General features: G+C 34.3%; 1 protein-coding gene across 14 annotated transcripts in view; it reads left to right on the forward strand.

Moving 5' to 3' along the window:
• Positions 1-18380, forward strand: part of OXR1 (oxidation resistance 1) — a 445487-nt gene extending 427107 nt beyond the window's left edge. For 11 of the 14 annotated variants that reach the window (XM_058698819.1, XM_058698817.1, XM_058698821.1 and 8 more), the window contains 6 exons: positions 7331-7411; positions 9225-9350; positions 10070-10222; positions 12474-12569; positions 14508-14581; positions 16471-18380. In XM_058698819.1, coding sequence (XP_058554802.1) covers positions 7331-7411; positions 9225-9350; positions 10070-10222; positions 12474-12569; positions 14508-14581; positions 16471-16606 — 666 coding nt within the window. In that variant the 3' untranslated portion in view covers positions 16607-18380. The remainder of the gene's footprint in view (positions 1-7330; positions 7412-9224; positions 9351-10069; positions 10223-12473; positions 12570-14507; positions 14582-16470) is intronic. The other 3 variants (XM_058698822.1, XM_058698823.1, XM_058698831.1) reach the window with 1 other exon arrangement.
• The last annotated feature ends 6474 nt before the right edge of the window (positions 18381-24854 follow it).

Here is a 24854-nt window from a genome sequence, read left to right on the forward strand (position 1 = left end):
GCTCAAGGTTACAAATCTAGTAAAAAGCAGAACCGAAATTCAAGCAGAGGTTTCAGTCCAAATCCAGTGTTCTTTCTGTGCTATACTTTGTTGCTCACCTGTAGTACATTTTCACAAGAAATTTATTAATCGGCCTAGTTCTAGTCAGCAACCTAATTAAAAGATATACGTGTGTATATTCAGTGTAGAATATTTTTGTTTATTTGACTTAGTAGTTGAAAAGCATATTTATTGCATATGCAAGTTATGAGGCATAATAATGAGTATCTGTGATCCCACTATCCAACTTAAGAACCAGAGCATTACCAATGCAGTTATATCAGCCTATGTGTCTTTTTTTCATCTCATCTCATGTCTCCCCCAGATTGGTAACCATTTCTCTGAATTTTGTGCTTATCCTTCTCTTGCTTTTTTTTTAATTCATAGATTTTATTTTTGGACCAATTTTAGGTTTACAGAATAATTGAATGGAAAGACAGTTCCCATATGCCCCTCCGTCCCCCAGCACACACACAGTTCTCTTATTATTCACATCTTGTATTCACATCTGGTATGGCATATTTGTTAGTCTGTGAACTAATGTACGTTGTTATCACCCAAAGTCCACAGTTCACCTTAAGGTCTATTCTTTGTGTTGTACATTCTGTGGAATGACATACGCCATTATAGGATGATACAGTATAGTTTTACTGCCCTAAAAGTTCCCTAAACTGCCTCTCTTTTTCCTTCTTTACCAGAATACTTAGTAACCACTGATCTTTTTCCTGTTTCTGTCGTTTTGCCTTTTCTAGAGTATCATATAGTTGCCATCACACAGTATATAGACTTCAGAATGGCTTTTCAGTAAGTAAGATAATGTAAGGTTCCTCACTGCCTTCTCATGGCTTGATAGCTCATTTATTTTTAGTGCTGACTTAATATCCCATTATCTAGATGTACCAGTTTGTTTTCATCCTTTTACCTATTGAAAGACATCTTAGTTACTTCCAGGTTTTGACACTAGTGATAAAAAGCTGTTTTATTTGCAGATTTTGTGTGAACCTAAGTTTTCAACTCATTTGGACAAATACCCTGAAGCATGATTGCTGGATTGTATGATAAGTGTATGTTTTGTTTTGTAACAGTGTACCAGACTGTTTTCCAAAGTGACAGTTCCTTTTTTCACTGTACCAACAGTGAATGACAATTCCTGTTGCTCCACATACTCACCAGCATCTGATGTCAGTGGTTTGAATTTTAGCCATTCTAAATAGGTATGTTGTGATATCCCATTATTTTAATTTATATTCCCCTTATGACACATGCTATTGAGCATCTTTTCATATTCTTATTTGCCATCAGTATATCTTCTTTAGTGAGGTGTCTGTTAAGATGTTTAGGTCATGAGTTGGGAAATATTTAATCCGCCTCTATTTTCTGGAAGAAATTGTAGATAATTAGTGTAATCTCTTCCTTAAATATTTGATGGAATTTATCAGTGAATCCATCTGGATTCACTCCAAATGCTCTGGAGCTAGAGATCATAACTACTTTGAGTTTCTTCTTAAGTACAAAGTCAGCTACCATAGTGTATGTATTGTTGCTTTGCAAAAATCAATATAATAATAATGGCACAAATGGAACTCTGTCCAGTTTATCCTTTTTAAAATTCTTATGTCTTTCCTAGCTTTCAACAAGTTTACATAGCTTTTCATAGAGTTATCTTGATGTTTCCTGGTAACTAATTCATTTTAGTTGGCTAGGACTGGGCCTCATACTTTCTGTTTTGGAGGGTTAGTAATATTAATTCAGTTTCTTGAAGAAATAAATATAGGCCTGCTTCACTGATCTGTTTTTTCTTTTGTAAGTTTTGGTGGTTGGTATCTTTCAAGGAATTGGTCCATTTCATCTAGGTTATCAAATTTGTGGGTATTGAGTCCATTTATAATATTCCTTTATTATCCTTCTAATTAATGTCCATGGGATCAATAGTGATGGCCCCTCTACATTTCTGATATATTTTTTCTCTCACTTATTTTAGTTAGCTAGAGGTTTATCGATTTTTATTGATCTTTTCAAAGAATTGCCTTTTTGATTCATTGATTTTTCTCTCTTGATTTTCTGTTTTTAATTTCATTGATTTCTGCTCTAATTTTTCACTATTTATTTCTTCTACTTCAGATTTAATTTGCTCTTTTTCTAGTTTCCTAAGATCGAAGCTGATTGTTGATTTTAGATCTGTCCTTTCCTTATATATACATTCTATGCTATAAAATTTCCTCTAAATTCCTGCCTTTATTACATCCCAAACTGTTGATACTTTTTGGAATTTTTTTTCTATCTACTTCAAACATCTCAAATTTCTCCCAGGACTTTTGTGACTATGCATTAATGTGTGGTTTAAAAGTATTTGTGGATTTTCCCACTCTTTCTCTGTTACACATGTCTAGTTTAATTCTTTGGTGGTCTGAGAGCATACTTTTTATGATTTCTGTTTGTTAACATATGTTTTATGGACCAGAATGTGGTCTATCTTAATGAATGTTCCATGTGAGTTTGAGAAGAAGGTGTTTTGTTTTGTTGTTGTTGGATGAGTAGTCTGTATATGTCTGTATATGTCAGTTAGATCCAGTTAATTGAGGGTTTTTTTCAGTTCAACTATGTTCTTACTGATTTTCTGCCAGCTGGATTTGTAAATTACTGATTAGAGGAGTTTTGAAGTCTCCCAACTGCCAATGATGGATTTATATATTTCAAGATTATGTGATGAGTATTCTTTTCCCCTGATATACCATGTAGAAAATAAGATTATTCCCTTTTATATGACATTCACTTCTTATATTTATTGTGCCAAAACGCTAAAACAGCATACACACAGTGTAATTGAATGGTTTTGAGTAGTTAACAGGTTTCTTTTTGATTAAAAGAACAGTGAATATATCTGCCTTCTTCCAAAAAATCTAGTAGGAGTCACTTGCAAATATATGTAAGAGGAAGTAACTTTAAATATAGATGATTTATTCAAATCAAAACTTTGATAATATGTTCTATTTTCAATTCATTGTGTATTACATCTTTTTTTCCTCTTCTGTTTTTTGGCTTTCTAATTTATGATTCTCTATTTGCATCTTTTATACCTTATTTATTATAGTCCCATAAAATGTTACTTTGAGAGTAGTGGTTTAAGGCAAAAAGGAGCAAAGTTTTAACATAATCTAGGTCTTACTTTGTAATAAAGACTTTGTTGTATATGTGTAGAACAGAAGGTTATATGATATCAAGAACGCTGTTGTATGCCCTTTTTGTTAGCTACTGTAACCTAAACTTACAGTTCCTCCTTGTCACACATATTTTTGGGTACCAAAGTAAGTCTAAATGGCATTGATTAGGTAATATTTTTCTTTCTACTCTATCTCCCTTCACCAAAGAATGAAAGTAGGGAATAAAAACAGCACATTCACAGTTATCTACCAGGTTTTGTTAGCTTGCCGGGCAGTTAGAGGAAGGGAGGTTTTGGTTTGTTTGTGGGGTAATCTCATGGGGAAGTACTGGAACATCCTGGAAGGAGGACTGTTAGACCATAATATTGATCTTTTAGTCTAGGAGAGGAACTTGTGGCACTGACAGCAGCTGTACCTTTTCTCTAGCTGTAGCGTTTGTTCTGTACTGGTTGTTGTTAGTTCCTCTGTAATAGAGATGGACAGACTTAATCCTGTCTTTGCATTTGTATTCTGTGAAAATAAATGCTTAGAGAAACACTTTCTCTATGTGAGAGTCCTTTGTCAGACTGAAAAGACTGGAGAGTAGCACTTGTGCAGAGAGCAGGTCAGACTACTGAGTTTCCATAGAGGGGGTTTTAGCAGTATGTGCAAACCACTGTACTCCTCAAGAAATGACTTTCTAGTGAGACAGTGAATACACTTTTCATTGAGATCTTGGTTTCTTCAACTCTGCACCCTTAATAATTGGGTGTATGTAGGACATTTTGTAGGAATGTGTCCATTTTCTACTTAGGTTTAATCTTTTGGGTAAATAAATTCTGTACGTGGAGTATGGTTTACCAAGGGGATAAAAATTAATTTAAGACTAATTGCAGTTCCATCATATATACTAGGAATCTGTATCTCTACATTCATGTATTTTGAGATGATGTATGTTTCTGTGCTTACTTGATTTCAGACCTTTTTTCTTTATTAATTCACAGACTCTTTTGACAGTTTTATGTATCTTCATTCATCACGGCATGAGGAAATATTTAGAATTAAGGAAGTGATTAGTTTATAAGTCCCAGAATACTTTTTGCAAAAGAAGTGTGAACCAGAAAAGGTAGATTTGTGACATTAAAGAAACTATAACTTTACCACATGTTACAAGCTTATACTTAGAATGGCAGTCATGCTTCCCTCACTGATAACCCTAACTCAGTGACATTGATACAGTTAGACTATAAGTGATTCCTTTTGTGAACATAATTTAATTTTCCTTCCATTGAAGAAATGTATTTGACATGGTAAAGGAAGGTGCTTTAAGAAATAAGTGTAAAATTAGTGTTAACTAGAAGAGTAGAAAGAATGCAGAGGAGTAGGTATGTCCTATAACTTGAAAACTCCTGGCGCGGAGACTTGATTAGATTGAATGCTGTGGGGGGAAAAAGAAGAATATAATTCGCCATTAAATATTTTGTAGAGATGCCTTTTTACTGGCCACATAAAAGCAAGGCAGTGATTTTTTTTTTTTTAGAACCTAGTTTGTTTTCATCTTTATTGAAAATTTTTTTGTTCTTAATTGAAAGGTCTTTATTTTTTTTTTAAATATTTTTAATGTTTGTTTATTTTTGAGAGTGAAACAGAGCAGGAGGGAGAGCATGAGTGGGGATTGGGGCAGAGAGAGAGAGGGAGACAGAATTTGAAGCAGGCTCCAGGCTCTGAGCTGTCAACACAAAGTCCGATGCAGGGCTCAAACCCACAAACCATGAGATCATTACCTGAGCCAAAGTTGGACACAACCAACTGAGCCACACAGGCGCCCTGAAAGGTCTTTAATATATCTAATACTGAAATTTAAAATTAAGTTCAGAGTAGTCAGTATATAAGATAGTTGAGCTCCCAAAACTGAAACAATTTACTATCAAAAATAAAAACCAAAAATAAGTAAGGAAGAGCACCTGGATGGTTCAGTTGGTTAAGCATCAGACTCCTGGGTCTGACTCATGTCATGATCTCACATTTTTTGAGATCCAGCCCAGAGTCAGGCTCTCTGCTGACAGTATGGAGCCTGCTTGGGATTCTCTCTCCCTCTCAGCCCCTTCCCTGCTTGTTTCCTCTCTCAGAATAAACTTCAAGTAAGTAAGTAAATACAAACATACATACATAAAGAGACTCTTCAGACATTCTTTAGTCCTTAGGGTGTTTGGTGAAAAATGATTAAGTAAAAGCAATATTAATAATAATAGCTATCATTTACTATGTGCTGGGCACTGTACTCAATCCTTTGCTATGTTTTTTAATGTTCTTAAATTTCCTTGAGGTTGCATTACATCAATACACCAACTCGTAGGGAAAATCACATATTTATAATATTGAGTATTCTAGACACAAACATAGTATATCCCTCCATTAATTTAAGCCTTTTAAAAGTTCTGTCCATTTTTTTTTTTAACTAAACCATAAGCTTTATTCAAATTTCACCAGATGTTCACTTAATATCCCCTTTCTATTCCAGGATCCCATACTGCATTTATTTTTTTTTCATTTTTCATTTTAATTTTTTCCTTCTTATTTTAATTTAAATTTTAGTTAACATATAGTGCAGTGTTGGTTTCAGGAGAAGAATTCAGTGATTCATCTCTTACATACAACACCCAGTGCTCATTGTGACAAGTGCCGTCCTTAGTACCCATGTAACCCAACTTTCACCCACCTCCCTCCATCAACCAATAGTTTGTTCTCTATCTACTCAGTCCTTTATATATGCATTTTATTTTATCTTTTTATTTCATAAAAAAGACTTATTTTGTATGTGGTCTTTTTATTTCCATGTTTTATGGAAAAATAGATAAAGAAGGGCCGGAACCCAGATCCATCTGATCCTCCAGGGCTGGAGATCATAACCATTTGGGGTTTCTTATGGCACACATTGTTGCTTTATAAAAGTCAATACAGTGCCAAAACAGAAGTCCAGCTTCTTTTCCTTTTTACTATTTTCATCTCTTTCATGGCTTTCCACAGGTTTACATAACTCTTCAGAGTTACCTTGATGTGTACTGGTGGCTAATTTATTTTGGTTGGCTAGCATAAGAGCTTTTTAAGACCTAGGTTAGACGTCTAAACTCTTTATGGGCCAGGGGCTAAACGGCATTGATCACAAGAGGAATCTGTCGTAGCTCAGGAGAGTTAGCCCATATGTATGACACCACCAGAGTTCACTATATTATGGTTTCTGTTTTGGGAATTATGTAATGGTCTGAGAAAGCTGTATCTGTTGTGTTAACCGGAGAGAACTTGTCATTTTTGTGAACTTTTTGTAATAATGTTCATCTGTCATATATGGCTTTCTAATTCATTATTCAAGAGACTGGTCTAGGCAATTATAGAAGATAAAGAGATTTTCTTAGAAATTTAGAATGTAGGGATGTCATTAAGCTTTAGTCACAAATAGCTTCTGCAGTACCAACCATAAAGAAATAATCTAGAGGAAAGACAAAAACTGAAAACAATCATGTGAAGGACAGAAGTAGACATGACTGAGAAGATACTGTTGATTAGGTACACTTTTGAAAATCTAATTTTTACTTTCTGGATCTTATTTTTCTTACTGCCTTAGGTTTTTAAATGTACTTCATATCTTATTCTCACTCTCCTTTTTTCTGATACAGATCATATAGGATAAGTATGTTTCTTACTTTGCCTAGAAGAAATTCTTCCAGCATACCATTAGGATACATGTTTGAGCTAAACTGATTTGGAGGGGAAAGTTGAAGTTACCATTTTCTTTGTAAGATACCCACCATTATGATTTATGTTATCTTCGATGTTAGCAAAGCATGTTGTTTTCTGTAGTGTTTCCTTTATAAGCAACTATAATTCTATTTACTCAAATTCTGTCTATATGAAGCAGTTCGTAAATCTTATATTGTGAACCAGTTGGACGTAGTGGTTTTAAACCCACTCGTGTACTTCGCTGTAGTTTGATACAGAAATCTTCTGGATTTTCAGCATGGAGTGGGGAAAGAAACCCTGATTACAATTCTCTTTCTCCATTTAAATTTCTCCATTTTTTTTTTGTTTTGTTTTGTTTTGGCTATTTTTCTCAACTGTCAGTGGAATTATTGTCTTCCTGTCTCCATATTCAGGTAGTGTCAGTGGCTGAGTATCACCGCAGGATCGATGCTCTAAATACTGAAGAACTGCGCACACTCTGCAGACGTCTCCAGGTGCCCCATTCAGTAGTTTAAACCCCTCCGGAGATTGAACACTCCCTGTTTTTAGTGTCTTTCGTCAGGGCAAATCCCATTTTTAAAGGATTTGTTTTGACTGCAGCACTAAAATAACCCATCAGAAAATTCCTTTTTGTATTAAAGAGTATAGTTTTGTCTTGAAGAGCTTTAGGATTATCTTTTCTGTCATCTTTTCACTTTAAAAACATTCAGAGGAATTTTCTGTCACTGTAGAACTGTTCTTACTACTGTGTGTTTCTTAGAGCAATGAGAGTGTTCATTTAGTTTTAACATTGGAAGAATGTTTTGGGTTTGAGATTGAATCTTTATTAAACAGAATCTGAAAGATGAGGTACTATTGGAAAATTTAAAAACCTTTAATGAATAGCAAGGCTTAAATATTTTCTCTTCCTCAAGTCTATTTCAGTTGTATCAACCCCACATCAAATATTTTAATGAGATAAATTGTTTTTCTTGAAGAACTGCTGGTTGGTATTAGAAATACTTTGGAATAGTATACTCTTGGCATCAGAACTAGATAAATTTTTTAAAGTTCCATGAATTAATCTTTGTGATTTTTTTTATAAACAAGAGAGTGATACAATTGAACTCATTTTTCAGTTTTGTGTATTATTGTGTGCTTTCTTCTTAACGAAATATACTTTCATGGCTGTGCTAGAACTACTGAGTTTTTTTCTTTTAATGCTTCTCATGCTGCTTTGGATTTTTTAAAACTTTTCACATCATCATTTAAATAAGGGTAAAACATGACGATGTGAAAGATTTAATGTAATTTAACTTCTCATCAAAAAACAATACAGTGCTAGGACATGTATTGGTTGAAAATATACGCTATTTAGGTTTGGTAAGAAATCTAAAAGGAACAAAATAATTTAGCAAGATTTCATTCTTAATGGAATCACAGTCGCTGTGCATTGCTGCATTTTAGTTATCTGCTCCAAAAGAATTCTGTTTTCAATTTAAAATTTTCATCAGTAATAATTATGGTTTATATCTTTTATTTTCTAATGTTACTGTGTTTTATATATTAAAATTAATATGAAAAAGTGTCAACAGAATAAATTGTAGAGGAGTTTGCTTTGAGTTAATCAACATTTTTATCATTTTAAGAATATCAGCTCTTGTCCGTCAAGCAAAAGCATATATTCTTTTGTAATGCATCAAATTCATCTAATTTTAAAATACGGTTATGAAAAAACTTGTAAATTTATTGTGCGGTAAAACTAGACTTAAAAAGCAGTGTTTAGAAAGTAAAAATGAGACAATTTTAAAAATAATGGTAACTTTGTCAATGAAGTGAATAAATCCATGCATTCACACATACTGATAAAAAGTTATATTTTTTCTTGTACTATTCTTTAAAATTTTGGCACCCAGAAAGCTTCCTTAATTACTTTTGACAAACTTTATGTTTGCCATGGAAAAAAAAAATCCCACTTATTTTAAGTAGCATAGATTAATAGCAAGCTAGCTTATTCACTTTTGCCCTTCAGTAGCAAAATTAAAGTGTGCATGTGACTTTTCATTTTACACAGAAATATGGATGTTAATCATTATCTATCCATCATAGGGTAGATGAGAAAATATCTGCTTATAGTTAAAAAAAATCCTTTTCTACATTGGGTATGCCATTGTTATTACATGGAGCATCCTTTGCCTTCTAAAATCCTAAATTAAAGTTTTAGCCCCCATTTTTAAGGTGCAAAGTTTTATTTTTCTCAAAAGGCAGAAATTTTTTAATGCATGTTGTAATTTTATATTAACATGCTGCTGCTGTTTACTTCTTTAGATTACTACAAGAGAAGACATAAGTTCAAAGCAGATTGCTCCAGTGAAAGCAGACCTGGAGTCTGAATCTTTTCGACCAAACCTAAGTGATCCCAGTGAACTCTTACTGCCAGATCAAATTGAAAAGGTATGACGTACCCACATATGTGCATTTCTGGTTATATACCTATAGAGTGAAGGAGCCTCTTTTCAGTTGTTTTCAAAACTAAAGAAGCAGGGTTATTGCTATTAGTCTTCCTTTCCCAGGAAGAAAATGTAAACAAAATATAGCAGCTAGTGTAATAGAAGATATTAGGAGCAGACATTAAAATAAACAGTAGCAATTTAGATGAGGCACTGTAATAGCCAAAATTTAATTTCAGATTGTGCACTAGTTAATTGCTTGCAGCACCTATACAGGTTGTATACTCTTACTGTGTACATTTTATACGTGAAGACATGTAAGCATAAAGAGATTTAGTAACTTGTCCAGAGTCACACAGCTATAAAATGTTGAAGTTTGATTTCTATCTCCAATAGTCTGTCTCTAGAGCCTATTATTTGAGAGGTTATTAATAATTAAGCTAATAGTCCATTTAGAACTTTTTTTTTAATACAGAGGGCACAAACAATAAGTAATCCCTGTTTCTTGTCTCTCTTCTAATCCTTGTCCGTTCCTGGCGACAGTTAATATTTCATGCTAAGAAATACATAGTTATTCTTCAAGCATCTCTGAGTCTTTGAGGATATACTGTTTATTTTTGTAGCCTACTTTTTATGAAGTACCATGAAATTGCACCTGGCATTAGTATTCTGAACATTGACAATTAGTTAGCAAGTTAAATGTTAATGTTTTAATTTTCAAAGCTTACCAAGCATCTTCCACCAAGAACAATTGGCTATCCATGGACTCTTGTTTATGGCACCGGGAAGCATGGCACAAGCTTGAAGACCCTTTATCGAACAATGACAGGTTTAGACACCCCAGTGCTGATGGTGATTAAAGACAGTGATGGGCAGGTATGAAAAAGTCACTACGTAGACACCTTACCCTTTAAGAGATTATAATAATAGTAACTTTTAATATTTTTTATAAAAATAACTTTTATTAGTACATTTTATTGAGTTTAACTGATAATTATTGAATACTTCTAATATACAAGGCATTGCTGAGTGCTACAGAGCATAGATATGAGCACAAATAGTTAAAGGGATTATAGTCTGGTAGAAAAGAACATGTAAGTATACCAGTATCTCCTTGGACAAGCAAAATATGATGCCACGTGTAGTAAGAACCTAGAGAAAGCAAAAGGAGTGTGTAGAGTAAGGGTTGTTCATATCTGTTTGGACAAGATAAGAATGAAGTTTGTGGAAAGGGTGAAAATTGACACAGTCTTCTTGAAGCATAGGTAAACTTTTGAAAATTGAAGATAATTGTGTGAGGATGATACCAAGAACAAGACCATAGATAAGCAAGAGAAATACTGGTTTGTTCCTGAAATAGCAAGGGGTCAATTACTAGGATTGGAGAACAATGAGAGGATGAAATAGCAATATTAATTTAAAAAACAAGGCACTACTACTGACCCCTTAATTGTGCTTTTATGCACACTTGATTAATCACTTGATATGCATTGTCTTACTTAGTCATCAGAGCCCTAGGAGATTGATACTTTTATCATCACAGTTTTAAAGAAAAGTTAACTATGACTAAAAGAATTTCATCAACTTCCCCAAAGTTATACACCCAATGAAAGGTAATTGCAGCATGAAAATGAACTATTACTACCTGCCGTAGCATAGATGAGTATCACAAACATAATGAGTTAAGAATCAGACACTGAAGAGTAATGTTCTTATTATTCCATTTAAAGAAAGTTCATAAATGGACCAAACAAATCTGTGGTATTCAGGCTAGTAGCTTCCTTTGGGCAATGGGGGTGGTACTGCACAGGAGGCACAAACACACCTTGTGAAGTGCTTATGTTCTGTTTCTTGGTCTAAATGAAGAAGTTAAATTGGACTTTGCTTTGTGACAATTCCATGTTGAGCTGTGTGTTTATATTTGTATAATGTACACCTTTCAATAAGAAAGTATGCTTTAAAAATTAAGACTGTAGGGGCGCCTGGGTGGCTCAGTCGGTTGAGCATCCGACTTCGGCTCAGGTCATGATCTCATAGTTTGTGAGTTCGAGCCCCGCGTCAGGCTCTGTGCTGTCAGCTCACATCCTGGAGCCTGCTTCGGATTCTGTGTGTTCTTCTTTCTCTGCCCCTCCCCCACTTATGCTCTGTCTCTCTCTGTCTCTTAAAAATAAATAAATGTAAAAAAACATTTTTTTTAAATTAAGACTGTAAAAGATTATCAGGGGAGACAGTGACTATAGAAATCACCTGTAAATGGGTGCCTGGGTGGCTCAGTCGGTTAAGCATCCGACTCTTGATTTCGGCTTAGGTCACTATGTTGTGGTTTGTTAGATCAAGCCCCACGTCTGGCTCAGGGCTGACAGAGCAGATCCTGCTTGGGATTCTCTCTCCCTCTCTCTCCGCCCCTCCCCTGCTTGCACATGTGTACTACCTATCTCTATCTCTCTCTCTCTCTCTCTCTCAAAATAAATATTTTTTTTTAAAGAAATCATCCATAAAACTCTCTACCTTCCCATTTTATGATGTGGAAACTTAGACCAAAATGTACATTTTGTCCAGGTTTCCTATTCACTCATTCTTTTTTTAGGTTATTTTACTATGTGTCTTGTACTGTGTAAGAGCAGCATAGCATTACAGGTCCAAGCAATTCAGACCCAGGGCCTTCCTTCATGGAATTTATGGCCTGATGAAGACAAAAGTAGCATACCTTGTGAGTAGCAGAATGTTTACCTGTACTGAAGGGTTTTTGCTTTCCTAAGTGCTATATGTAATACCACTGAATTGTGTTATCCTTATGGTACATGTATCGTGCATGTAAGTTCTCCTGAAATATGATAATCACTTTTTAAGATATTTTAATTGTTATTATAAGCATCTTTTTAAGATTTCAAAACTAGGAAAAATTTCCTATTGAGAAGCTGATATGCTTTGTACTTGGCAATAATGCAAATTTTGTAACAGCTGATCATGTTTCCCTTTTTAAGTAGAAATAGATAAAAACTATATTACATTTCTGGGTTGTTTTCTTTTTTTTTTTGCATTTTACTTAAACATAAATAATGAAATCATGCTTAATGAAACAAATTTAATAATCGTGTCATTGAACATGCCTTTTTTTAATCCTTAGGTCTTTGGTGCATTAGCATCTGAGCCATTTAAAGTGAGTGATGGCTTTTATGGTACTGGAGAGACCTTTGTTTTTACATTCTGTCCAGAGTTTGAGGTAAGGACAATTATTCCAATATTCAGTGTATAAAAAGAACATGCACCTTGGAGTCGTACACACTTGCATTTGACTCTCATCTCTGCCCTTTACTAAATAAATATAACAGCACTTTTTGACCATTTGAGGTTCACCTATCCATAGATAGAATGGGGATCATAAAATGTAACAGGATGGTTTGAAAATTTAATGAGAGTCATACGTACAACACTTGGCATAGTGCCCAACACACATCATAGTCTCAGTAAGGACTATGTATATACATCATTGTTACTATTCTGAATTGCCGTTGTGAAATTCTTAAAAACTTCTAAATGACTAAGTTTCATGGTGTATGTATTAAAAACTTAAAATATAATTTGATTTTAAATCAAAAGTGATTACATGACTTCTTTTTCATTATTATGGCTTGAGTAACTTAAATTGAATGCATTCCAATGCCAGTAAGGTCTAAAATGTAAAGATATACATGAATTTTAGTGAATATGTTGACTGCTTAAAACATTGCATACAATTGTAGCATCTTAGGTCATTAAATAAAGTTCATGTCAAACCTTTCCTAACAGATGAAATTATAGTCTTGAAAAAGGTAACCAACACAGCTGATTAAAAAAAAAAAAAAGTGGTCTTTAGAAACATTTTTAATAATGAACAAAATAGAAAGGGTGTGATTAACCCATGCTTCCATTCCGTCATACCAACCGATGCCTACAGCTACCTGGAAGCTTATAGTTGTTACAGATTTTTTTAAGGTTCACTTATGCTTGTTCTCAAATCTTTTTATGCTGTTTCTACCTGATAATAGTAATATAATTAATTAGATGTTACAGAACTATGAAAAAGTGAATGTTAAAGTCAAAACTGTAATAAATAGTTAGGAAAAACTTGATAAAGGTGACATACTAGAAATTGCTGTTGTGTTAAGTTTAGGTAAAAGTCACATGAAAGTTTATTTATTAAAAAATATTTAAGAATATCGACATCTGGAAATTTTCCCCTCAGATTTCTTAAGTGTTTTTATGTTCTTACTGCTCTTAAAAAAAATTGAAACTAGAGAGGCAACTGGGAGGCTCAGTCTGTTAAGTGTCTGACTCTTGATTTTGACTTAGGTCATAATCTCATGGTTCATGGAATCGAGCCCCACATCAGGCTCCACACTGACAGCATGGAGCCTGCTTGGGATTCTCTGTCTCCCCCTCTCTCTTCCCCTCCCTCACATGCTCTCTCTCAAAATAAATAAATAAAACTGAAACTAGAAATCATAAACATATGTAATGGGCTTATATAAGAGTGATGGTAGGCAAATCTGTATCCAAAAAAAAAGACCTTGGCCTTGTATCATAGTATTATCAAATTAATGTACATTTGTTTTAATGTTTAAATAAAAGTTAATGGCATCTAAGGACGCCAGGGTGACTCAGTTGGTTAAGTGTCCCAACGCTTGATTTTGGCTTAGGTTGTGATCTCACAGTTAGATTCATGAGATTGAGCCTCAAGTCAGGCTCTGCACTGATAGCACAGAGTCTGCTTTGGATTCTTTCTCTTTGCTACTCCCCTGCCCATGCTTGCTTGCTGTCTCTCTCAAAATAAATTTTAAAAGAAGTTAATGGCATCTTAATCAGTTTTTCTTAACTGATTTTTCTACTTGAGCTTTTTTCGATAACCATCCGATTCTTGATGGACACATAGAAAAGAGAAGTATGTGTAAAGAGATAATATGATTTGAGGAATTAGAAATGAAGATTATGTGCTTTTAAATTTAGCCCTATGAACACTGAAGCCCAAAGCACCGGGCCCTTCTGCCCAATTTTCTGTTCTTGTTATTATTCTTCTTACTGTCAGTCTAGGCTTTGTTAATTATTTGGGGTTTAGGAGAACTAACTCTGTATAGTCACCATTTTCATCCACATATTTAAAGCTTTCTTTTTATTTACGTAGGTCTTTAAGTGGACAGGAGATAATATGTTTTTTATCAAAGGAGACATGGATTCACTAGCTTTTGGTGGTGGAGGGTAAGTCTTGTGAACATTTTACCATGAGATTTTTAAAGAAACTTTATTCATTTGTGTTATTTATCAAATCCATTATCTTTGGAACGTTTTGGGATTAGAGCATAGTCTGTATATTATGACTAAGAAAATATATTTACAAGAAGGTGCTTAAGTAGTATTTGAAGCTCTCAATAAAATATTTGTTTATTCAGTTTAAAATGCTGTTTAGTTGATTCCCTCCTTGGTATTTGCAAGTGAAATACCTTAGACTTTCTCAAATTAAAAAACGAAAACAAAAAAAACATGGTATGTTATTTCTCCCAATGTATAAAAAAGTTCCAAATGTTTTCTTCTACCCTGGAGACTATTTGGATTAATACGTCAGAGAATAGTAGAAATTTGTTCTCCTACAAAAGATTTGTGAAACTCCTCCAGATTTTCAGGGTTTGTTTTCTTACTCGTTTTGTTTTTAACAGTATGAGTCAGTCATTTATTTGATTTGATTCTTTTGCGTAGCAAGCACTGTGAGAACTTCTGTTTACTTATTCTGGGATCCCACCTTCATTCAGTCTTTACGGTGTTTTTGAAGGTAGCTTGCTCTTCCTCCAGGCCTAGACTTTTCGGATAGTGCTTAGTAGCAAACGCCAGCTCCTTCCTTTGGTATTTCTCTCTGTCCTTCAGGATCAGACATAAAGTATGCTAATTAATTCCCAAACATAAAGTACTATTTATTTGTTTTGCACAGCTGAGAATATATAATAATAATTTATTCAGGCTGCAGAATCTTGTTAGCCTGTAAGAATATTCATTATCCTGAGTGGTTCAAATAAATTCTCTTACAACTTCTCTATAGATAGGTATTTGGAAGACAGGATTTCAGTGATTAAAAAATAACCATGGTTATCATAGCCTTCTCTGAAGGACATAACCAGGTAACTAAAAACCATGTTATTTTTAGTTGTTGCATCAACGTATGTTTATATGTTCCAGTTGCACTTTTTTTTTTTTTTTTGGTTGAGTGCAGGCAGTCATTCAGCCCCACCCCAAAGGGTAGTCTTAATGTGATTCAGTTAGCTCTCCAGGAAGGCCTTACAAGCAAATGGCTGATATTTTAAAGCTGCTAAGGGTGCCTCCAATCTTTGAAAATAACATAATATCATTAGATTTTTGCTAGAACTTGATTTTGATTATTCCACATGATTACAACAAGCTAAAGTAAACACTGAGTCATTTGGTAACAAATTAAGACAAGTTTACACTCTTTAGAGAAGGAGAGTACAGGCTCAGAAACCTGGAGCTACAGGGACTTGGTACACCAGAATTTCAAACAGGAGCCCCAAAGAAATCTAAATCATGACATGGTGGACTTAAATGCAGGCTTTGGAGTTAGACTGACCTGATTTAGATTCTGGTTTCAACATATATTACCCATGGGACCTTGAGCAAACTCAAGTCTAAAGTTTCCTCAGCTGTGAATTGGAGACTGAACTCTCAACATTAACCACACATTTTATGTTAGATGATAGGGAGTATTCATGTTAAATATTTAACTTACGCCAAATACATTAAAACTATATAGCAAAGAGAAACGCATAGTACCAGGCAAAGAAAGAGAGGCACGTGTCTTAAAAAGCTGATTCTATGTGAAGTTAATTTTAGAGGATTCATTTTATTACTTGATCTGTATAGTAAGTGATTTTATAATAGGATGTGAACAAAACAAAATTGCCTTGTACCAGTGTGGAAAGGAGTATGAAAGTGTTTTAAGAAATTGATGGTTTTAGAGTTGTTGAATATTGAAACGTCTCATTTAAATTATTATTTTACAACCTCTGCGGTAATTATTGTATAACTTAGGGCATAAGTATTAAGAGATTATTGTTAAAACTATTTTCTTTTATATATTGCAGGGGAGAATTTGCCCTTTGGCTTGATGGAGATCTCTACCATGGAAGAAGCCATTCTTGTAAAACATTTGGGAATCATACACTTTCTAAGAAGGAAGATTTCTTTATCCAAGACATTGAAATCTGGGCTTTTGAATAAATGTAATGTTGTCTTAGCAGGATATTGGCCCAAACCTGACATGGACAAGCATTGTTTGGAAAGTTCAAGAAGCAATACAACGTAACATGTCACTCGTGCTTTAAAATTAATTGTATCACCATTTATTACAGCTCTAATTTTGGAATTTATTTTTAAAATCATGTTTCTGTCCCAGGGTTTTTCAGGTTTAGACCATGATGTGGGTCCACACAGTATAACAGCTTGGGTTTTGTCAGAATTTTGGCAGCATTTTGATCATAGTGACCACCTCATCTACCATCCGTGTTATCTCAGTCTCCTAATAGGATGGTGCTTTTTTTGGACCTATTTTGGTTTATTGTTTTTAAAACTATGTTGATTGTTTTACTAGAGGAGTCTAATTGGAGCATTGAGAGAATGAAGATTAGATAATGCTGTGAGATATATTTGTGACATTGGCACAGGTGACTTTTGGACATGCTCAACTTAGTCATCCTTATGAAGGAAAAAAGAACACATGCCAAAATTATGCATATTCCATAAACCACTGAGTTCTAATTTTAATTCACACTACTACAGCATTCTCTTTATTAATTTTGCAGGTATTCTCAATTTCATTTTAATAAAAATGAAATTTGAGGAGAATTCTGGTTGTGATAGACCACAATGCACATGATCTGCAGGTTTGGGCATATGCTTTCATGATTGAATTATCTGATGAAAAGTTATAAAATACAAAGGAGAATGAGAACTTAATGATTCTACTGGATTTAATATATCAAGCAAGAAAATATACTATTTGCATATTTGTAGCTTAGCAGGGCATTATAAGTACAAAAACTATGAAACAGATGCATATTCCTTCAACATATTGTGTCAGATATACTGTTTTATAGTTCCATTGTTTTAGCCTTGTTGCACACCACCTCCCAAAATATAGGTTCTTGTTCAAATGGAAAAAAAAGTGTGTTTTTCTGAGTGGTATATGTTATTAACTACCATTAGCATTTGCTCTTATAAAAGGGCAATGATTATAGTAGACAATATTGTAACTCAGTAGACTTGTTGAATATGCAAATTTACTGTCAAGTGACCTCAAAAAAAAAAAAAAAGATAGAATATACTAGTAGTTCTTATCCTCTTTTGTAGGAAACCAATAATATGCCATTGTGGCGGTCATTCATCAGTTAATTTCAAAGCTTCATGTTATGCAAAAAAAAAAAAAATCCTGCTGTTATACATGTGACAGTGACCTTGTGCTGAAATTTCAGCTATTCCAGATAAACCTTGTATATTATCTTGTAAATTAATGTTTAAAGGTAGTTTTGTTCTTATAGAAAGTGTCGATTGCCAGGTTGCTTATAGCACTTTAAATTATTCTAAAAAGGAAATTATAAGCCAAATATGTTGGCTTTAGTAGTTTTAGTTGTATAGGACTTGAATATATTTAGATCTTTTGAAAGTTTAGATAATTATCTAAAGAAAGCATAATACTAATGGGAAAGAAAATCTGATCTATTTAATATGCTATCGCTGAATATGAATAGAAATGTGGGCATCATTTCCTTGTGTATGTAAAGCTCTCTCATAAGTTAGTAACAGTATATAGATTAAATGTTTACAGTATAGAGAATTGTAAATAAATATATCGTTTTCTCCCTTGGTCTTCCACAGCAGTATTATTGTCTTTGTGGAGTTGACTAATCATTTAAAAAAAGAAAATCCTGTATTGGATTTCAATTATAATAAGGTCATAGTGGTGTATACCAAATAAAATTAAATACATAAATACAAATTCGAGTTTGGATTTATTGAATAATCAAGTTGCTTTCATATCTAAGGAATCTTTGATTAAACATACTGCTGTGGTTCATGTGTAAAACCTGCTTCTAGCAACTTGGGGTGGTGGTAGTGACAGTGGTAATGGTAATAGTGATAGAAGGATGCATTTAGTAGAGAGAACAGCATAGTTTAAAAAATGAAGAAGTGAGAGGGCACTTGACATGTGAAGAAGTGTAAGTCATTTGATATTTTTAAGTTATGTTTTCTCTTTTGGTGGGGAGTGCATAGCAAGGTAAGACTAATGCCATAAAGAGTTCTGTTGTGTGCAACTCCAAGAATTTAGATTTTGTTTTTTTATCTCATAGGAGCAACTAAGAAAATATGAGTGGAGGAATGACACAATCAAGTTTACACTTTAGAAAGGTCTCTGAAAAGTAGATTTGTAGAGAGAAAAACTAGAGACAAGGAGACCAATAAGCCTGTTACGAAGTCCAGAGAAAAAATGATGAGGCCTGAATAAGAATTATAGCAATGGCAATCAAGAAGGATGCATGGAAAAAAAAAAAAAAAAAAGGCGTGGATCTAGGAATTAGTTAATATGATTTTGTCATTGTATGTCAGAAAGAGGTAAGGCTAGCTCTCAGGTATTTTACTTACAGCAACTGGGCATATCATCCATTGATAGGAGTGATGTACAAAGAAGAGAAAGAAGCAGCAGACAGGGAACTTAGATTGGTTATGAGAAATCAGAGAGCTGATGGGGAGTGTTAATATTTGGTTCTCATAAAAAGATTTTAAAATCAACGACATACAGGTATGTTGAAGCCATAATGTATGAATAAAATACCCTTGGAGATTATAGACTGACTGGAGAGAATTCTTGAGATAAATTCTTGGGGCTATAGTAATATTAAGGGATAGGCAGAAGACAAGACTCAAAGTTTCCTTCCATCTCTAGAAGCTAGAAGAACAAGAAATTAAACCTAATGAAAATAGAAGGGAGGACAAACTAAAGATAGCAGAACTCAATAAAATTTAAACAAGTATATAAGACAAAATCTGAGACTAAGACTAATAAACCTCTAGCAAGATGAGAAAAAAGTACCATTGTTAAGAATTTAAAGCCTCTAGACTTCAAAGAGAGAGCATACTGTGGACAACTTTGTATCAGTAAACTTGACAGTGTAGATTAAAAACATTTTGGGAAACAGTTTGCTAAACCTGACCCAAGAAGAAACACAGGTTTTGTATTGCAGAAATTGAATCTGTTAATTTAAAAAAAAAAAAAAAAAAATCCACAAAAGAAAAACCATGCCCTATGCCCATATGGTTCCACTGGGTAATTCTTGTAAGTATTTAAAGGGAAAAAAAAGTGTCAGTATTAGATGAACTCTTCCCAAGGTATTGAGAAAAGAGAGACTTTCTGATACTGCCGTTTGAGACCAGTGTGACCTTGATACCAAAACTTTACAATCCTTACAAGAAAATAGTTATAAAACAGTCTCATTTGAACACATATAAAATCCTACATAAAATAACCACAGATCAAAATCAGCCATATATAAAAGAATAATATAACCAAATCAAGTTTATTCCAGGAAAGCAAGAGCAGTTAACATTTTAAAACACCAATTTACCACATTTATAGAAAAAAAAGTCTCATGACCATCTCCATAGAAACGAAGCTTTTGATTAATTTCAGTGCCAGTCTATGATTAAAACTTGGTGAACCAGGAAAGAGGGGCTCTTCCTTAATCTGGTAAGATTATTTTTGGAAAATGTACAGGAACCATGATCTGTAATGGTGATTTTTTAAAAGTTTCCTCCCAGAGATAGGAAACCTGACAATGATAACTGCTATCATCGCTTCTATTCAACATTGTTCTGGAAGTTTCAGCCAGTGAAAAAGCAACAAAGAGAAGAGGCATGAGGATTGGGAAGGAAGAACTTTAAATGTCATTTGTGTATGACATCATTGTGGGCATGGAAAATTCCAAAAAGATCAAACCATTTGAATTCATTAGTTGATTTAAGCAAGGTTACTAAGTTCAATATAAAAACCTTCCATTTTTCATATACAACCAACAATTAGGAAATGAAACTTAAAATATTACCATTTGTAATACCATTGAAAATATTGGATATATAACAACAGAAGATAAGTTGGAAGGCTATGCCATATTCATGATAGGAAGACAATATTGAAAGATGTCAGTTTTACAAAATCAATCTATGTTGGCAATGAAATTCTCAGCCAGGTTTATTTTTGGAAATTAAGCTGATTTCTATAATTTATATGGAAATTTAGAGACAGAATAAGGCAGCATTGAAGAATGAGGCTGTGATCTTGAATATCAGATCTGTTAAAAAGCTGGATAAGACAATGTGGTATTAGTAAAAGGATTTAGAGAAAAGAATCAAAATCAAGAGTCCAGAAACGAACTGATTTTTTTTGAAAAGACACTGTTGCTTGCTGGAGAGGACAGTCTTTTCAATAAATGGTGCTCAGTTAATTGGATATCTGTATGGAACAAACAATCTTGACCCATCTCACACCACATGCAAAAGTTACTTACAGATTGTAAATCTAAATGGGAAAGGTAAATAGTAGAGCTATTAGTTTTAAAAACACAGGAGAATATCTTCATGACCTTAAAATATGCATACATTTGTTAAATGGTCGGACACACAAGCACTCACCATGAAGGAAATGAATGATGAATTCTACTACATTAAAATTTGAAGATATTTTCTTCATCAAAAGACATCATTAAAAGTGAAAAGGCAACCAACAGAGAGCAGAATATTTGTATAATACACAGATCTGATGGTCTTAAGTGCACAATGTATAATTGACTACTAATCAAAAAAGTTCAACAAAAAAGGCAGAAGACTTTGGCAATTCCTACGAGCATTAAAATGGCCAATAAAAGCTATTTTAAAAGGAATGTGAAGTGGAACAACCTTGGAAAATTTTCTTGTTGGTATCTAGTAAAGCTGAGCCTTTGACCAGGAATTTAATTCCTTGATATATACGCACCAGTAATGTGTCTGTTTACCAAGAGTAGGTATTACAATGTTTACAAAACCCTTTGTTTTCTCTTCCCACCACCTCCCCATCCTTCCACATAACCACCCACTCACCTATTTATGCTGAATCTAATTCTATTATACTTCACATATGTGTTTGCATGCATTTCCTAAGAACAAGGACATCCTTTTATGTAACCACAGTCCAGTGACTGAATTCAGGAAATTTAACATAATAGAATATTTTGATTTAATATGCAAAACATTTTTTAATCTCACCAAGTGGTCGTAATGTCCTTTAAAGCATTATTTTTCCTGATAGGTAATCCAATCCAGGATCCTGCACTTAGTTGTTCTTTTCATCTCCTTTAACCTGGAAGAGTTCATTCTTTGTGTTTTATGACAGTGGGTATATTTGAAGAACTCAGGAGTATAGAATGCCCATCAATATGGATTTGTATAAATTTTAACCATATTGTGGTTATGCATCTTTGGCAAGAAAACCCCAGAAGTGATGTCATGTCTTCTGCATCATATTAGAATCTACATATGTATGTTTATCCCCTTAATGGTGAATAATAATAGCTTTGAGTAGTTAAGATAGTGTCCACTATGTTTCTCCACTACTACCATTTTCCTTTTGTAATTAATAAGGAACGTGTGGGGAAATAATTTAATACCATAATCTATTCTCCAAATTTACAAAATGTTTTTGGTATCCATTGAAGATTCTTGCCTGAATTACAGAAATGATTGGAAAATGATTTTTCTTTCATTCCCAGCACATTTGTTAGTTGGCATTTACTGTAAGAGCTTTCTTTTATCATTTAAGATTATGTATTATTGGTATGAATTAATTTTTTTTTAATTGAAAGTATTACAATCCATTTCTGTGCTCTATTTAACCAATAAGTACCCTGTCAAACTGACTTCTGTACGTTTCTTTTCTTGAGTGCTTGCTTCTGGTACAGTACGATGTTCCAGATTTTATGTTTTGTAACCCAATCTTAGAATCAGCCATTTCTCCAAGTAGACATGTTTCTTTTCAAGGAGAATGATATTTGGAAATAACGTTAGATGTGCTTATTGTTACTGGGGTGGCATTGCTTCTAGGGCCTTTTAGGAGACAAAGATAGGAAGTAAATTCACACATCATGAATGCACACTAACAGCTCCAATTGCAATCTAACATTACAGAATTTTTCCTTGTCTTCCTCATTTCATGTTTATATCTCTTCTCCTTGGGGCACCTGGGTGGCTTAGTCTGTTAAGCGTCCGACTTCAGCTCTGGTCATGATCTCACAGTTTGTGAGTTTGGGCCCCTCATCAAGCTCACACATTAAAAAAATCTTTTTATATCTCTCTTCTCCCACAGTGAGGATATCAGTATATTACTCATTTGCTTAATCTGACAGTATACACATTATATTTTCAGAATTGCTACACCCATACCCTCACAACAAAAGTAGAATATTCTTTTGCAGCCTTTTATCTTTAGACTGAAGTATTTTTTTTTTTAATGTTTATTTTTGACAGAGAGAGAGACAGCGCATGAGCAGGGGAGGGGCAGAGAGAGGGAGACACAGAATCCAAAGCACGCTTCAGGCTCCGAGCTGTCAGCACAGAGCCCGACACGGGGCTTGAACCCACGAGCTGTGAGATCATGACCTGAGCTGAAGTCAGATGCTCAACCGACTGAGCCACCCAGGTGCCCCTAGACTAAAGTATTTAATCAAAGTATTGTATTCAAGAGTTATGTACATCCCTCTTTTCATTCTGTGTGATTAATCATTTGAAATAGAATTTGGGTTGTTACTTATATTCAATTTTAGGGTTTTATCTGTCATTTATTTAATTTTACTTTTTGTATATGTTAGGATTTAAAGGGTTCCAAAGTCAAAACTCTACAGAATTCTCTTTCAACTCATTTCCACCCATCCCTACAGGAAGTCAGTTTCATTATTTCTGATTATTCTCTCTCTCTCCCTCCCTCTCCCTCTCTCCCTCTCTCCATCTCTTTCTCCCTCTCTCCCTCTCTCCTTCTCTTCCCGTCTCTGTCTCTCCACACACATACACACACAATCTAGTGTGTATATATGTATGCATGCATGCATATTTTTTAAATTGGAACTGAAATTTATTGAAATTAATTGAAAGTACTGAAAAAACATTCTAGGAATCAAGGGGGCATCTACTCTGAGAGGGCACTTTAGCGGGGGCCAAATGGTCTGTTCCTCTTGTCCCTGAACAGAATGACTTAATAAAGTATAGTAATACTTCCCTGAGCATGAGTTCCCATTGACACAAAGATTTGGTTTACACAGAATTCTTCCCACATAATATGAGAATCAGCACCTGATATACCGGTTGGTAGTATTTAAAAAAAGAAGGGGCCCCTGGAGGGTTGTGCTGAGAGCTCACAGCCTGGAGCCTGCTTTGGATTCTGTGTCTCCCTCTCTCTCTGCCCCTCCTCCACTTGCAGTCTGCTCTCTCTGTCTCTCAAAAACAATAAGACATTAAAAAAATTTGTTTTAATAAAAAAAAAATAACGAGTTTGGGAATTTCGAAGCAGAAAAAGCAAACGAAGAATATAGGTGCAGCCCCACCTCCAACAAAGTGTGGGGAAGAGAAAACCTGAATGCAGAACTTCCCTCCTGTTCCGGTTAAGTAGGCATAATGGTAAGAAGGTGAACTTGGGAATCAGCAAATCATAAAACGTCCAAGTTCTAAAAGTTGAAAGGCATTAAACATTTGGTGGTCCAGACAGAAAGGGTTTTTAAAAAGTACATTTTAGCTGTCCCAGAACTCTTTAAACAGCTATTGACAGTTTGGAAAAGGGAAAATTCTGAAGGTTTGAAAACCAATTGAATAGTGCTTATTATTGGGGATTTAAAATTACCATTGGTAGGGGCGCCTGGGTGGCTCAGTCAGTTAAGTATCTGACTTTGGCTCAGGTCATGATCTCACAGTTTGTGGGTTCAAACCCCGCATTGGGCTCTGTTCTGACAGCTCAGAGCCTGGAGCCTGCTTCAGATTCTGTGTCTCCCTCTCTTTTTGCCCCTCCCCTGCTTGTGCTCTGTCTCTGTCTCTCAAATAAACGTTAAAAAAAAATTTTTTTTTAATTACCATTGGTACAATGCTATTGATGGTGTGTATTTCATGTGTAATTATTTCATACATTATTTTGGTGGCTATGAACAATATTTATGAGGAGTTTTGCCATCGAGGTTCTTGTCTTTTTTTTGTCTAACAGCTCTAAGTTTTCCAACTATAGATTTTCTTATCATGGAGTTTTAGGATGAAAACCTGTTGCATAGCAGGCATTTTTCCTTTAAGGAAACTAGCTTTCTCATTTCACAGCCACACCTTATTCAGCGGAGTGTTCACATAGGCTCACTGAGAAGACTTTCTAACTCCATCTTCAAATTCAAATATACTGAAGTTTGAATAATCTGCA

The sequence above is a fragment of the Neofelis nebulosa genome, chromosome 14 (assembly GCF_028018385.1).
Source record: "Neofelis nebulosa isolate mNeoNeb1 chromosome 14, mNeoNeb1.pri, whole genome shotgun sequence".
Lineage (NCBI taxonomy): Eukaryota > Metazoa > Chordata > Mammalia > Carnivora > Felidae > Neofelis > Neofelis nebulosa.